At 39.2% G+C, this 16,454-nt stretch overlaps 2 protein-coding genes across 9 annotated transcripts in view; both read right to left on the bottom strand.

Annotated features, from left to right (window-relative positions):
* The window catches only part of LOC103481232 (liprin-alpha-3-like), a 38,845-nt gene that overhangs the window by 14,864 nt on the left and 7,527 nt on the right, over window positions 1-16,454 (bottom strand). For 7 of the 8 annotated variants that reach the window (XM_017310764.1, XM_008436579.2, XM_017310761.1 and 4 more), the window contains 14 exons: window positions 14,261-15,012; window positions 11,554-11,655; window positions 9,560-9,724; window positions 6,433-6,507; window positions 6,281-6,340; window positions 5,964-6,092; window positions 3,787-3,879; window positions 3,367-3,419; window positions 2,111-2,204; window positions 1,848-1,982; window positions 816-899; window positions 594-725; window positions 444-506; window positions 282-361 (listed from right to left, as the gene is read on the bottom strand). In XM_017310764.1, coding sequence (XP_017166253.1) covers window positions 282-361; window positions 444-506; window positions 594-725; window positions 816-899; window positions 1,848-1,982; window positions 2,111-2,204; window positions 3,367-3,419; window positions 3,787-3,879; window positions 5,964-6,092; window positions 6,281-6,340; window positions 6,433-6,507; window positions 9,560-9,724; window positions 11,554-11,655; window positions 14,261-14,593 — 1,598 coding nt within the window. In that variant the 5' untranslated portion in view covers window positions 14,594-15,012. The remainder of the gene's footprint in view (window positions 1-281; window positions 362-443; window positions 507-593; window positions 726-815; window positions 900-1,847; window positions 1,983-2,110; window positions 2,205-3,366; window positions 3,420-3,786; window positions 3,880-5,963; window positions 6,093-6,280; window positions 6,341-6,432; window positions 6,508-9,559; window positions 9,725-11,553; window positions 11,656-14,260; window positions 15,013-16,454) is intronic. The other variant, XM_017310763.1, reaches the window with a different exon arrangement.
* Window positions 15,281-16,454, bottom strand: part of LOC108165641 (pleckstrin homology domain-containing family A member 4-like) — a 32,886-nt gene continuing 31,712 nt past the window's right edge. Inside the window, exon 9 of the mRNA XM_017310685.1 lies at window positions 15,281-15,312. Within this exon, the coding sequence (XP_017166174.1) occupies window positions 15,281-15,312 (32 nt within the window). The remainder of the gene's footprint in view (window positions 15,313-16,454) is intronic.

The raw sequence follows: 16,454 nt of genomic DNA, 5'->3' as shown, positions 1-16,454 counted from the left end.
GCCGAACCCCTGGGGTTCGATCGAACGATGGTTAAGAACCACTGATTCAGAGCAATAAAGTTGTTTGTTACATCATTCCACCTCGTTCCGATTTATTATGACATTTATGTTTCTGATGAATGCATGTGGTGATTTCAATCATTTCTTGGTAGATCAGAGTAAAGAGTGAAAAGTCGTAGTTAACAAAGACAGCAGATGTTAAGTTTGGGGAAAATAATTTTCATGGAAATTCAGTAATTTTAAACAGAAGAAGGTTCAGTTAGACGTTGATGGAGGCGAACCTGGAGTAGGAGGAGCCGGGTCTGCCTCTCAGCTGATCCAGCTCCAGTTGGACTCGCTCCAGCTCAGCCAGGAGCTGATCCTAAACACAAACCACAACAGTATTCCAGTTCGTTCACTGGAAATTCACATTTAATTAAAAACAAACGAGGAGAAACGAGCACCTTGTTAGCGAGAAGGTCGTCTTGGATCTTCTTCATGTTGGCCAGCTCCTCAGAGAGCGCGTTCTGGCAGTGAAACAGGAGAGAGAGCATTGGTGTTGTAATTTGGTTGCATTAGACCAAGCTGACCTCTGACCTCTGGTTTCTCCTCACCTTCTCCTCCAGCGCAGCCATCCTCTCTTTGAGGTGCAGCTGAAGCCTCTCGTTGGACTCAGACAGAAGTTTATCCACCGTATCCGAGAGCCGTTTGTTGTGTTCGTCGTTCATCTTCTCCCGCTGCCTGGCCTGAAATCAGGCAAAGAAAGCAGAACTTAGCGTTGAAAAGAGAGAAAAATCTCTGGTGAATGAAGCCAAAGAGAAAGAAAACGATGTTACCCGTTGTAGTTCTTGGTTTTTCTCTTCAAGCTGGGCTTCCATTTGCCGTAGTCGCTCCTCAAAGTTTCCGTGGCGCTCCTCTGCCTGATAACAAATCACAGTTTTTGAATTATTACAGCATAAGCTGGATGTGAATGGAAGCTACGCTCTTATTTCCTCATGTAACAACCACAAGCCAACATGTTTTAGATGGGATTTCATGTCACCAACAACAGAAAGATGTAGAAACCAAAGGAAACAGATACACAATGTTATTCATCAAATCCAGAGTCTCTGTGAAGAATTACATCTGAAATTACAGTCATAATTATTTTCGGATCACAGATTTAACAGCTTGGAATGTCCAAGAAGGATTTTACAGAAAAACAACCCTGAACATCCACGTCTTAGAAAAACGGAGCGTCTTTAGTCGGAGGCTCTTCAAATTCAGGAGATCTGAAATAACGAGCTACAGAGATCAATAAATAGTTTTCAACTGAATATTGTTCAACTCTGCCTTAAACTTCTGAAAGTTACTGCCTTCACTGTGGATTTTATTTATCAGTTTGTTATAATTAAGTAATTAGTAAGTAATTTTCTGAAAGTTAGTAGAATCAGAATCCAAATGCTTTATGTAAAAATAATCATTTATTATTTTCCTTCCACTTCACAGTTGCATTACTTTGTGTTGCTCCATCATTTGAGTCATTACGCGAGTAAAATTTCTGGATTTTTTACTCGCTGAATTAAGAACAAACAAAAATTCACCAGGCAGACACGCAGCTGCAGTTTGTGTTCAACTTTCAGAAGTTTTATATGGAAAGAAACTGACTTGGATTTTTTGTTCTTTTGCCTGAATACCAACATTTCCCACATAACTTTATATTTTGGTCCAAATAATGATGTAATTTTTAAACGTTAAATGGTTTATGTTTTGCTCAGTTGCTCAGTAGACTATTTACCAAATACTTTTTTACTCTTAGTTGAAGTAGTGCTCCTCTCACTGCAGTGCAGCTGCTGGGAACTGGACCAGGTCTGGTAAAACATGATCACCTTATTGAGAGCAGCGACTCTCTGAGCGAGCTGCGCCTCGATCTCCGGCAGCGTCTCGGCCCTCTGCAGCGTCTGCTGCAGCTTCTGCTTGGCCTCATCCAGACGCTCCTGCAGCTGCCGGTTCTTCTCCTCACTCTGGACACAGAAAAGGAAACTCATGCCTACGAGCACTGCAGCTGGAAAATGCTCCTCCAGATCCATTTTCATATTTGCTCTCAAACATTGAGGTGTTTTTTTTTTTGGATGCTCAGAGGCAGATTTACTTGTCTGTACAGGGACTCCTTGCTGGCCAGCTCGTTCTCCAGCTTGTCTTTGATGTCATGGAGAGACGTCGCCTCCCTCTGGGCACTCAGGTACCTGCAGGCAACGGCAACCAACATGTTTCTGGTTCAGGTTGTCACACATTTTATCCTGTAATAGTTTCAATTCTGATTTTACAGGAGAGGACTAGGGACACTGGGAAAAAAAAGAGGAATTCTGAGATTTTTCTCAGAATTCTCCTGAAAGTCAAAATTCTGAGAAAAAAAGTCAAAATTCTGAGATCAAAATCAGAATTCTGACTTTAATCTTTTGAGATCAAAAGTAAAAATTCTAGGAAAAAATTATTTTCGTGTTTTTTTTCTCAGTGGCCATAATCCTCTTCTGCATGGATCTAACCAGACTGCAAAAAATAAAAAGAAATAACTACAGTAGCCTGCAAACTGCTAATACGTAATTTTTGATTCAGTTTATCATTCAGTCTTCTTTAGGAAGTCACACCTGCCGTCAAATACAATAAATCCGATTGACCTAAAAATAAAATGTAGGACCTGCAGCAGGTTTTTCTTGTACTTTGCTCTTTTCCACCCCTTAAAAAAAGCGATAGTTTCTATAGAGGTTACAGAATTGCAAAGAGTTCAAATTGTAAAGGTATCAGTCAGGAGGGGGGTACAAAAACCGTGTGTTGTCTCATCAATAATTTGCGAAAACACGGACTGATGTTACAAAAAAAGGAGATTGCTCCAAATTAAAGAAAGGATAAGTTGGAAAGTAGCCAGAGACAGAAACATTGAAGGAGCGGCAAAAATTTATGAGAAAAGCTGATTAAACTGGATTTTCATGTGACGATGGATGAAACTTCCATCTTCCAAATAAATCAGAAATGGCCTAGCATAAGTTCAGAAGCACATCTGAGGAGGCGCCAGAAACATGTCTTCAAAATCTGATATATTTGGAAAAGTTTAGCCAGGTAGAGTGGGATGCCAAATCAAAAATTGCTTCAACAGTTTAAGCTAGCTTCACGCTAGCTCATACCAAACGCGACATGAGCTAGTGTGAATTTAAATTGCCTTGTAACTGAAGATCCATCACAGGAGTTTGCTTGGTTTTCCACTTGCCACTTTTGGCAACGTTATACAGCCATTTTCACCTAAAATATTAATTTTTCGTTGCAATGTGTGGGACCAAAGGGGGAAAAGTGTTTGAAAACAAACACAAACTCAGTGATTTTGCACTTAGACTTTTGGTTATGATCTGTTACCTTCGCTCTAGCGTTGTAATTCTCTCTTCCATGTCTTCTCTTTGGCAGAGAGCCTGTAAAAAGCAGCATTCAGGTTATTCCATCCAACAACGCAGCTGTTACCGTGCAGCCTGGAAAACTGATTAATGCTAGCAAAAGGAGAAAATATGCATTTCTGCCCTGCGTAAGCATTCTGTTTAGACTCTGCAGTGTTACTATTCATTCCTCTCTTTGCATATATTTGGCTCTGAAATATCAGTAATCTGAATAAATATATAAAATCTTTTAACTGTTATTCGTGATTCCCTGCTAACCCAGGCCCAGAATAACCCGGTGTATTATTAGCCACTATGCCCACAGAGTCTGGATCTACCCCTGGAGCCCCGGGTGCTGAGACAGCTCCGGGTCCGGGCCAGGAAGGGACAGATTGGTCCAACAGACCTCCTTCACTTCCCTTTGGAGCTTCTGATTGGCCTCCTCCGTCTTCGTCACCTCCCTCCTGGCGGCCGCAAGCTGTTCCTCTATTTCTCCAACCTAGTGTGAGCGAGAGAAAACGCCACACACTGAACCTGCAGAATTCACTATTATCTGCCACAGAATTAAGTGTCAAACTGAAACAACAGCGACTGATGACAATCTCCATCTGATTAATGTACAAGCACATTTTTTTTAATCCTCAGTCAAACCATTTTTTTGTATGTCAATAGTTATACAAACCAGGATTAGGCTAAAAAATATTTTTTTGGCCTATATCCAATATTTCTGAAGCTTTTTACTGCAAAAATGTAATTTGCCACTAGAGGGAAAAGGTTTTCTGTTTTGGGAGCTATTGACCCTTTGCACGTGACGTCACGCTGTTCAGAAATCTGCTCCGCCATGATGGACGTCAAAACAACCAATGCGCTCCTTTCAGGTAGCCAAACGTCGCTTCTATTTAGCTGATTGCACTTTAAAAATGGTTATACTGTTGTCTCTAGAGCTGAAACGATTCCTCGAGTGATTCGAGTAGCTCGATTATTAAAATTCCTCAAGGAAAATTTATCTGCCTCGAAGCCTCGTTAAATTGTTTTATTATTTAACGCACAGTGTTCCGGCCGGGTCGTTATTTGCGTTCCGCTGCGCTCTCACTTCCGTCTGTGTTGTTGACGAAAGCTAAGTGTTAGCAGCATAACGTCCAGCTTTCAAGTTCGGCCTGGGAAGATTTTACTGATTTATGATAACGTCCGGGTTTTGTCTTTTTTCGGGGGACCAATACACATCCTTAAAATGACGGGAGCAATGCTTGAAGTACGGCAGCTTTTCTCCTCTCAGAGCTGCTGGTTCAGAGCGAACGGTGGGATTATTTATACAGGTTAGCGGATAGACTGAACACTGTGCGGCTTTTGCTTTAGATGCATAGCTTTAATAAAAATACCGGGGAAAAAAAATTTCATATCGTCCCGGTCGCAACAAATGGGTGGCGAAGAGCATGGTGACGTTACATACCTGGGAGATGAGTTTCTGTGTGTGACAAATGCAGACCGTGTCAAATCCCGTTGTTAACATAAACACAAACGCTATTAATGGCTGGGCAAGGTGAGAGTTCATCTATTAAACTGACAAGATTAATACATAAACCAAAAGCCGGAGAATAGACATTTTTTTTATAATAGCCTCCTCACAAATAGACAGGCTATTTGTGAGGCTGCCTCTTTATTGTTAGGGAAGCTCAAATGTGGACAAATTGGACTGCTATTGATATGTGATAGTAATACTGCTGTTATGTTAGATTTACCAATGTTTTATTTTATCTTYTTTTATCCGATTACCCGATTAATCRTAAGAATAGTTGATAGATTACTGGATTACTAAAATATTCGTTTACAACAGCCTTAGTTGTCTCTTTGCACAACAGACAAAGACAGAAACCAAACTTGTCATTTTATTGCATAACTTTTAATGAGGAAAGATGCGGCAGCGATGATAGCAGCCGTTAATGTAGCAAATGTCAGCCTCGGTGTCATCGCGGATTTGTAGCAAAGGCTTTTTACAATGTAAGAAAATTAATATTTGTATATTTCATAAGTAAGTATGATTATAAAGTTAGTGCGTCTAACTATTGGTAACCATGGAGACAATGCCGCACCGTCATGTAGCCTAGCATGTTTGGGGAAAAACTGGTTAGCATCTCGTCTTTTGAACGTTTCGATGTTGCTCCGGTGTAAAGGCAAACGCTGACATTTATGACACAGTGATATAAATCATGTGGTGTGAATTCAGGTAAAGTAATTTGATCAACACGTCAGGAGGGAGGAGGAACGGGTCGGTTTCTAAGCTAGCCGTTTCCAACTTTTGTAAATCCCGCCGTTTATGAGCCCAGATAAAGTGTGTTGCGTTCATAGACAAATTATCTTGACTGGAACAAGTTGAAGTCATAAATAAACTGGCAAAAACAACTAAGAAAAACAATTTCAGTCGCTCTGTTCAATACTCCCGTCCCTCATTTCCGACGTCCATCATGGCGCCTCGAATGATTTTTTTTTAGTGACGCACTTGCAATGAGTCAACATTCTAGCTGAAAATGTTAAGTTAAAGCTGGAAACCTGTCTTCCCTGAGGCACAACATGAGGCTCACTCACCTGTCGGCACATGAGGGCCAGCCTCTCCCTCAGCTGGGACAGCTCGGCTTTCTGCCTCTCTATCTCCCCTTCCCGCTGCCTCTCCAGCTCCCCGTCCTCCAGCCCAGACGAGGGGCCGTTGGGGAGCCGCTGGAAAGAGGACGAAACGGAGGGGGGAAAAATGAGAGTAACGGAAAAAACAATGAGTTTGGATCTTTTTTTTTTTAAACTTCGGAAGAGGTGGAAAATCACACTGACACACCATGGTACCCAAAATCTACTTTGCTAACACGTACACAAAGACAACTGGAACCAACATGCAGAAAACCCTCCCTTACATCTTTCCCGCCGTCCACCCCTTGTTGACGTCTTTTAATTTGGTCTCTTAAAGAGATTACCTGAAAAGAGGGAGACAAAAAGTCCAAACAGAAACTTCGGATTAATAATCACGCTAAAGGAGCTGGAGGAGTTGGTTTGCATCTGAGCTTACCTCTTGAGAAGACGCTGCGAGCTGATCTTCTAACAYGGACACCCTCTCAAGGGCCACACGGAGCCGCTCTCGAACCTGATGGGGAAAACACAGTTTGACCCAGGTAAGATGGCCGCCGTGGTGCTGAACTTTACGTTAAGCAGGAACCTCAGGAGCCATGACTGGYTATGCACTAAAATAAAACACAAACTATTACCAAGCGTTATTGATGACAATAACTTAAGTAACAAAAATCAACAATCAAATTAGTCTCTTTCAATAAAAAACGTATAAAACTTTAACAAAAACTCCAGCTGTGTGTTTGTGTCGGGTGAATTTTTGGTAAAAACATGCTTGTTTTTTATTTAGTGGGTAGAAAATTCAGAAATTTTACTTCAGTAAGAGTAGCAATACTTTGTAATAAAATTACTCAAGTAATAGTAAAAAGTACAGCGTAGTGAAAATACTCCAAAAAGTAAATACAAAAAAAAGTAACTCAAGTAAGTGAGTAAATGTAATTAGTTACTACCCAACTCTGGATAGAACTAACTTAAAGTAACTTTTCAGCAAGATTACCAATAATTCATTGATATTATTATTATTTTTTTTAAGTAATGCTAAGCAGTGATTGGTGTGATGGACAATATCTTGTAATAACGATAACTATTTATTACTTCTTATGACTGTGACTGTATGACACAACAAATAAAGCCCCACAAACACAAATACTGCTTTTGGAAACATATCAATTTGTATCAAATTTATAGATACTGTCATTATAGATACTGTCATTATAGATCCTGTCATTGTCAGTGTAGAAAGTTGCAAAAATAACAACCTAAACAATACACACAGTTTTGGGAGGATTTTGAACATCATTCATTTGAATTTATTATGACAGCAATAAATAAAAATTCTTACAATAAGAAATGTATCATAATAAATGATAAACGATACAGTAAGTGCAGATTATTTCACCTGTAGTACGGGGAAATGTCTTGTTATAAGTGAAATAATCCACTAGAACTGGAATTACTGACTTTAAACTGTATCTTGCTGAAAACTTACTTGTAAGTTAGTTTTGTCTTATTTCAAGTGTAMTAAAATATTTGCATGCAAAACTATACCAAAATACTTGGTAAGATTTTGTGTTTCTGCATCRTCAATCCATAGAAGTAAACAGAACTGAAACAAACATCGTTGTAAGAAATCAGCTCTGCTCTTTGGGTGCAGGAGGAACCGGAGAGGAAAAAGCAAARTGATGCGAAACACACACACTGGTGCCAAAAGCTTTTTTATTATTCACAACGTCTAGAAGCACCAATGGAAGATTAGAAAMGTTTTTTCAGAGGCAAAATATTGACCATTTCCTCTGAGCAAATGCTGATCCAGATATTTGATTATCAAGCCTCTTTAACGCTCGKATTGAGGCAGCCTGAGGAGGAATGAGAGCTCATTTGTTCGCCCTGGGGAGGATTTTCATCATGAATACAGCTTKTATTTKCCTGTAAACTCATAGAATATGCCTCATATATGGCATTAAAAATTGTTCACACATTCATTGTTGGTACAAGGTTCCRTTTTAAAACCTTTTTTTCTTCTCTACATTCACTGACACACCTGGTAGATTATGTAAAAAGCTCCAGTGTGTTCCAGTGCATTAATCTCTCAATAAAAAAAATACTGCAGTTCTCCAACGCTGAGCTCTGGAGATTTATTTTTTTTACCTCCCTTATCAGCTTCTTGACTTTGAGCTGTGACGAGATAAACTTGGATCTTCATTCAGCCTTTTATGTCACAGTTACACTTCATTTAAACTTAAGTCGTTATGGACAGGTAAACGCTAACAGGTACTCTCTTGACTCAGGAGGATAAACTCACATCTTACTTTAAGCTTATGTTGCCTTGATTTTCCCCAAATAGTTTTAAAATACTACACAGGGCTGCAGAGTGCATCCCAAATGTATCACTGTTATGTCTGAGCAATAAATAGATTTGATCAAATAATCAGATTTTCTGTTTTTGTAGATTTTATTTTTGGAAAATTGTTGTTTTTTTCCACCAATAAATTCTTCAGGTTTCCATGGTTTTCCCACGTAAGAACAATCATCAGGTTTCTCCAGCGTTTTTACAAATTCTGATTATTTCCACTTTAAATTCAGGTCAATTCAAAGAAAGAACAATTGAAGTAGAAGGCAGTATTTTAAGATATTTGCTGTTATTTCTGAGTATTTTGTTAGGAAAAGAGAGAGGGAAAAAATCTGTAAAAAATGTAAATCAAATTTGGTTTAATTTTTTTATTTTATTTTACAACATGGCAAAGAAACAACGTGGCCAGTGATATATGTTTGATGATTATTTAAATCGGCATAACAATAACTAAAAGATAAAGTGGTGGTAAAGTTATTATGAAACAGCACTAACTAAGTTGTTTGAAATTTTAGCCAGAAACAACTTTTTAAATAAAATGTTGTTGCTCAGATGAAAATAGGGAGTACATTTTTTCAGGCACTGGATGGACTACTAATAATCTAGTGTTTACAATAAACCCAAAGCAGAGACACATTAAGAACATTAAGTTCAGAAGTAATTTCATTACTGTGACATTCGCCAGCATTAACCGTAATATTTTGCTTATGTTTGCTTAATTTAGCCGTTTCATGGCGGCTGAAGTTTAACYCGCACCAGCTTTAATTTGAAAGACATGTTCTCCTGTCTTTCTGGTTTTGAAAAGGAGCAAATAGAAATTTGGCCTTTGTGTCCAATCATATTAAAAATGCAGGAAAATGGAAAATCATAATTAATTTAAAGTTTCTAAACACAAATGTTTTTACCTGCTGAATGAATTTATTCAAATTAAAAGTTATTTTTTKATGTAAATTGTTGAGTGAAACTGTCCTATTGAGCTTGTTAACTTTATTTWTTTTTTTACATTCCTGTTTTGCTCTTTGACTAAATTTCCTCCATCCTCCAATAGCTGGTTGCCGCATTTGGTTGATGCTTCATTTTAGGTCAGGCAGCACRCAGGCACCTTCAGAGCATCTCCACACTAACTTTAATGAGAGCAGGAAGGAAAGTAGGGTAAGCCTGGATGATTWGCTGGAAGAGGGAAGGAAAGCGAATACATTTCACCGCTGCATTGACCCACCTTCTCGTCCAAGGCTTTGTGGTGCTCGAACAGGGATTTGAGAGCCTTGAGGACTTCCACCTCGCTGGACACGCCTGCAGGGGACTGGGCTTGCCTCTTCACCACCGTCATCCTCAGGCTGCGCTCGTGGCGGGACACCAGACACTCCAGGTGCTCCAGCAGCAGCTGCAGGACGGAGGGGGAGAGGAAGTGGACATCAGGAAACGCTGCGGCTCAGAGGAGGAACTATTCACTCCACGCAAATGTTCTCACATTTTATCAAATAACAACATTGTGATGGGTTTTATGTGACAGACCTTCAAAAATGAATACAAAATTGAAACGAAAGTGGATGTAAAATCTCACTTATTTAAAACATAGATTTGTCAACACTTTTAATAATAAGGACCTTCTGCTATTTTTAATTTACTTCTTATACTTTTTATAATAATTATGTTTTAATTTCCTTGTTTTGCAATTACTGTTTGAATTGATTATACTTTTTTGTATTTATTTGCACATTTATTTGTTACGTTAAATCATTTTAGCCTTGTTTGCATCACCTTTGTTTGTTTTTAGCAAGACAAATGACTCATTGTCCAGAAACAACAGATGAAAAAATACCCCTGTGGCTAATTCTGATGCATTTACAAAAATGTTGATTAACRTGCATTTTCCCTACCAARTAAATTAAATTTAAATAAAATACAGTGCAAGCCACTGTGTTCATTAAACAGAGTCAGAATGCAGAGATCCACTGTTTATATTGAGTAAATTATCATCTGAAACAAGGTGGTGGCAGCTTCATGCTGAGGGGAAGCTGGTCACAGTCGATTTACRTTYCAGCAGGAAAACTAATAGAAACACACAATCCAACAGTTTAGATCAGAGCATGTTCATGTTCATGGCTCAGTCAAAGTCCAGACCTAAATCCAATTAAGCATCTTCTTTTGCAAAGAACAATGGGTGAAATATTCAGTCTCTCGATGTGAAAAACATGAAGAAATGCATCTAAAAACATCTACAGATGTGAAATTTCAGTGACGGTATTTTTTCTTCTGTTACCTTGTGTTGATCTATTWGGTCTTAAATGTGATATTTTTGGTACTACTCTGGTAACAGTAAAGATTATAATTTAAAAAAATACTATTTATTACTTATTTTTTTAGAAAACTTCTGGATTTGAATGCATAACACGGCATTCATAGCTCCACAAACATTGTTTGTGAAAAAATATTCCCATTTGAGATAAGCTTCTTCCGTCACACACTTATTTAGAAAAGTGTGATTTAATCTTATTTTTAAATGTATATCTATTTATGCTCTCGTGGAACAAACAAGGGAAAAATATCAAAAATAATATTTCCAATTGGGGATACACAATATATCCCCACCAACATCGATATYGGTCGATATTTAATGTATCAGTATCGGTTCAATAAATAAAATAGGGCCAATATGAACAACSGATATTTATTTTTATTTGTTTCTGGTTGGGTGTTTTCCGGTAGTTAAATAATAAAATAATATTGGCAAATATTGATTATCGGTCATAACAAAAATATTTGTATCGGACATCGGTATTGGCCCACATTTTCTCATTGGTGCATCCCTATTTCCAGTCMTACTGTCAGTTTTTTATTTTTATTTACCATCAATAATAACAATGAATCAAAATTCTTATGATACATTTTTCACAATAAATGAAAAACGATACGATAAATACTGGTCCCCAATCCGGGACTGGCATAAAATCCCAATAAGACACATTTAAAGTTTGTCATGCGGGAAAAGCAGAACTTTTAAGGAATAGTTTTTCAAAAGAAATTAAAAGATCACAGAAAGAGGAAAAATAAAAACACAGGAAGACGAAGGAGTTAGAATGTGAATGGGCAAAAGACGAGATAATTAGGAAACAGAGGCGAATGAAGCGGCTTCACAGCCACAGCGAGGTGAGCAGCGGAGTCAGAGGCTGCTACGGCGCTAATAGGCAAAATGGCCGCTAAACATCTTACACGTGTGTTGTTTCTCTCCGCCTTGAGCTCAGCAATTTCCTCCTCCCTCTCCAGAAGCTGCTCCCGGCAAACGTTCAGCTCCTTAGTCAACACGGCGAACTCCTGTGAAACACACACACACACACACACACACACACACACACACACAGAGAGACACGCTGCAGTCAGGAGCAGGAAAACAAACAGACTGAATGTATGTTTTTAATACTCTAAATGTGGCCAGGCTGCAATGAGACTACAGTACAGATCAAGGAATATACAAAAATAAATAAATCTGGATTTCTGCTAAACTAAATAAGGATTCAAACAAAGAAAGCTAAAAATATACACAACCAAAAGGCTYCCTGAAACACGTTTAGCGAGACGCCGGAGACTAAAGCTGTAGGTTGTACATGATGTAAAGCTACATAACAATCAGGTGAATCACTGACACAGATTCTCCCCTGTGAACTCTTCTTCATGGACAGATTACATCACGCTGTTACACAACCGGCCGGCGGCGCAGCGCTCGGCAGAGACCCCCAAAACAAAGCATCAAACGGCGTTTATGACACCACTGGGAATACATCTGCAGCGCCTGGGTGCAAACAGGACGCCGTGTCCTGCGTGATCTTTGCAAAGCCCCGCACCATCTGTGGTCATTTGTCATTTCACGTCTCCATAAAACACACCTACGGCTGCAGCTTAGCGCCGGCGGCTGTTCGTAAAGACGCCTCGCGTGTTTCAGGTGTGTGCACCGGCCTGATTTATGTTAGAAACAGAGTAAAGCAGATAAATATAACTCGTTTGTGTTTGAAAAGGAGGAGAGTAAGACGGAGAGAGATGCATGCAGATGGTGACACAGTGGGTTCATTGGCCCTCGGCCTTGTGGGATTGTTTCTTGCTTGGATCGGGGTCAGCTTCTCAGTTGGCCTTTAGCGTCTCTTTGTCTTTTCTCTTCCATGGAACCTCAGTCAGTCTGTCTGTCTGTCTTTGCATCACTTTTTCATCTAAAGTCTTTTTTTCATTCTAATCAGACACACTGTAAAACATCTGAGCTGCATTTAGTTGTGTCTGCCATCTTCTACTCTTTAAGTCAAATAAATTTAGTGAGTTTTAGATTTTGAACCTAAACCTGTGAGTCTGTGAAAGATAAACTTACAGCAGGAAGTTGTGTTAACTTTTTATTAAGAGTTGAATAAACTGGAGTTTTTAGGTTTACACTTTAAAAAACTGAAAGAAGAAAAAGTCAGGAGTGGGAACTGTTTCCCAGAATGCTTAGCGGCGTGTTTCTGTCTCCTGAGATGGAAGTGCGTTACGTTGATCTGACTCTTGTCCTGATCACACTAAATGTTTCTGAGCTGAATTCATTCAGATGTTTCATAAAATTCATCATCAGATCAGAAATTTGGTTCCTGCAGTTTGAATTAAATTATTCTAAAGTAAAATAAGTCATTATTTTAACTTGATACTATGAGTAAAATAACAGAGAAATGTGGCTCTTAAACTGGGTGGGGACAGTTTTTTTGCATATTGTGAAATAATTATTTGGTTTAAATTGCAGCATTAAGTTAAAACTCACAATTCAAGATTAATGGACTTAAAAACAATGTTTAGACGACTTGTCTCTTGTTGTTAAATCAACTTCATGAACTTTAATTTCTGAGCTGAGTTAAAGAAAAAACAATTTTTTTTGTTGACTTAAATTTCATTTTCCAGGAAGCAGGTGGGCTTTAATTTTCACGTTAAACCACCTTCAAATGTTTTACAGTGCGGGGTGTCACCCTGAAATCCAGTCAATCTGGGTCGTAGGCGCTACAGCAGTCCACCAGTTGACCCACTGTGCTTAAAAAATGAAAAAAGTTTGAGGTTTACATCATGTTATGATGTAATTTCCTGAAGTCTTGCTTTCATGCTTTCACACATGCTTGAGAAATCCTTTAATCACCATGGCAACCATTCAGCTGTGCAAAAACGCCTCCACCTTTGAGGCATAGCTTCTCCCCCATTCAGCTCCTACAGACTAGCCAGTGGCAATTAGCAAACACCTGATGGAACTGCACATCCGAGCTGATTATTGTTGCTACCTCTCAGAGCAACGCTGGTAAAAATGTTGATAAAAGTGTTAGTAGAGGAGTTATGTTGTGATGACTTCCTGAGGGTGGAGTTTCATAAAGATCAGGAGTTTTTAAAGAGACAAAAACCCAATTTCAAGGCGTTAAATTCAGAAGTTAAATTTCTTTTAAAACATATTCAATATAAATACTGCAAAAACAAAATTTCACCAGATGTTTTTATCTTAGTACACCTTGAATAAGTCAAACTAACTTAGAATAAACTTTTCAGCAAGATACATGCACACGTTTTAGAAAATAAGGCTTTAATATTGATGAAAAAGTTCTGGTTCCACTGGCAGATAAATTAACTTGTAACATGGGAAAATAATCTGCTAATGGAACTAAAACTTCTGAATCAAGATTAATGAATTATTTATTTAGGACAAGCCTCTATATCTAGCTACAAGGCTACTTTGAGTTAGCTTTGTCTTATTTCAGGTGCACTAAGATATTTGCACTAGAAACTAGACCTAAAATATTTGGTAAGATTTTGTATTTTGCAGCATTTTTATAACAACTGAAGTTATAAAGTGGCACTTTGTGCCTGTAAAACACATAATGCTGCCCCTTTAAGGCTCTACCTGCCCCATCAACCCGAACCAGCGCCTCACCTGGGGCAGAGCGATGGATAGCTGCCTCTGGAGCGACTCCTTCTCGTGGCCGAGCTCGCGGAGGCGGAGCTGTGCCGTGCCCAGGCTCTCCTGCGTCTCCCTCAGGTTCTCCAGCAGCCTCTCCCTCTCCGTCAGCATGTTGACCATCAGAGACTCCAGGTTCCCCGTGCTGCCTCCTTCGTCCCCCCTGGGCTCCCTGCTGCTGAATCCCCCTCCGCCCATGGCTCCGGCGGGGCCCCCGCCCACCCCGGCCCCGGGCGGCGAGGTGGGGCCTCCGCCGCTGCTGCTGCGCCCATCCTCAGATATGGTGGGCATCACCTCGCACATCATCATGAGACCACGGCGTGTGAGTGGAGTTATTGAAGAAACCTAACGGGGGGATTGTACGTGCAAACTCTCTTGGTTTTTTTATTTGCTCGTACTAAAAGATGTATAAAATATAAATCTTTACATCTTCCAAAAATAGCATCCCTTTGGTTGTCTCTACATCCACTTCTTCTTGAGTTTATTGCTGTTGTGTTTGCTCTCCTTGCTTACTAGTCTTTCATCACAAAGTCCTGACCTACATGGGAAATGATCCGAGTGTTCATGCGGAAGAGGCAGATAACGCAGCGATGCCCTTCCGGGGGGTATCCAGGGTTGGCCAGGGACATGGGAGGGAAAGGGTTAAGGACCAGGAAGGGATAAAGGTGGGCCGGTCGCTTTAAATGGTTTCCACACGGCAGAGCTCCTCACAGCACCAGCAGGAAGAGCTGCAAAACAGAGCAAGCGTAGCATTAGCTCAGCTAGCGGAGACTTCAACAGAACTGCTRCGCACAAATAAGAAAGGACAGAATGACGTACGTCAGAGGAAGCTKACAGAATGACAAGATGATTGCTTCCACTCAGAATTTTGTTCAAAAGAAACTAGTAGATTAACATCTTAATAAAGACCTAAATTATATTAAAAAAGTAGCAATTCTAACTCTAATTGGCTTCTGTTGTCATGCTTCAGGATCTCAGATTGCCAAAAAATGACAGTCAGCGCTTCTCAGCCTGGAAACCTTCCAGGTCTGCAGAATGACGGAAACAGAAGTGTGCAAATTAGGGCTGAAGCAATTAATCAGATTAATCGTGATGAATTGATTAGTCAAGTAATCGTCACATATTGAGTAATTAAATAATCGTAAGTGGAGTATACAGATTCTACAAAAGGCTGACAGAACAACACAGTCAGAGCAGTAATGGAACCAAAACTGTACAAAAATATACATACAGCATAACAATAACAGGATATTTTCTTTTGGATCAAATTTTATTCAAATTCTGTTAAATTCATATTTAAAATAACATTCAGGCAGTGATTTAACATAATTTTTTATAAACATCACATTTCTTTAACCAAAATAATTTTTTTGTTGGTCTGGCGTAATATTCTAATCTTAAATGTATTTTATTAGCTGTAAGAAGAAAATTATTGCAATTAACATACACATAGGGTTTTACATCAATCTGTATGTAAGTAATCTACATATTGTGTTTTTCTTGGTAAAATTAGTTATTGAAGTAAATTAACTCAATCATTTATTGTTTTTAGCTACGTTCACACTGCAGCCTGAAACGACTCCCGATTCAAATCGGATTTTTTTTTTTTTCTTTCACGGTGGTCGTTCACATTTCCAAATATAAACATGTGATCTCCAAAAGTGTCCCGCATGCGCAGTAGAGGGCGCAATAACGTCACACACAGAGAGCGTGCCAGCCACAGACATATTATGTCTATGGTGGAGTAGAGCTCAGAGTTTGCGGAAGTAAACATGGATGCTAACGGTGGAGCATATCTTACGATTTTGAAGATGTTGTCCGTCCTAAGCAGCACATTAACAATTTAATCTTCATTATAGTCCGTCATGGTTGCTGTTTTTCTTCCCGTTTGCGCGTATCAGGACGCAGAATAATGACGTTTGTCGAGTATCAGTGACGTTCATATTCACATTTTTAAAGGTCAGGTACGTATCGGATATCCAAGTAGCCTGGGTCGAAAAGAATCCGATCTGTGTTGTTCAGACTGTCATGAAAAGATCATATTCTTTTCAAAAAATCGGAATTGGGTCACTTCATGCTACGTTCTTCCTATGTCCTGATATTTCTTCCATCTTTACTCTTTTCCCTTTCTCATCATTTCTTCCCTCCTTCATCTCACTTTCCCTACTTT

Source organism: Poecilia reticulata, linkage group LG19 (genome assembly GCF_000633615.1).
Source record: "Poecilia reticulata strain Guanapo linkage group LG19, Guppy_female_1.0+MT, whole genome shotgun sequence".
NCBI lineage: Eukaryota > Metazoa > Chordata > Actinopteri > Cyprinodontiformes > Poeciliidae > Poecilia > Poecilia reticulata.
This window is presented reverse-complemented; position numbering and strand designations above follow the sequence as displayed.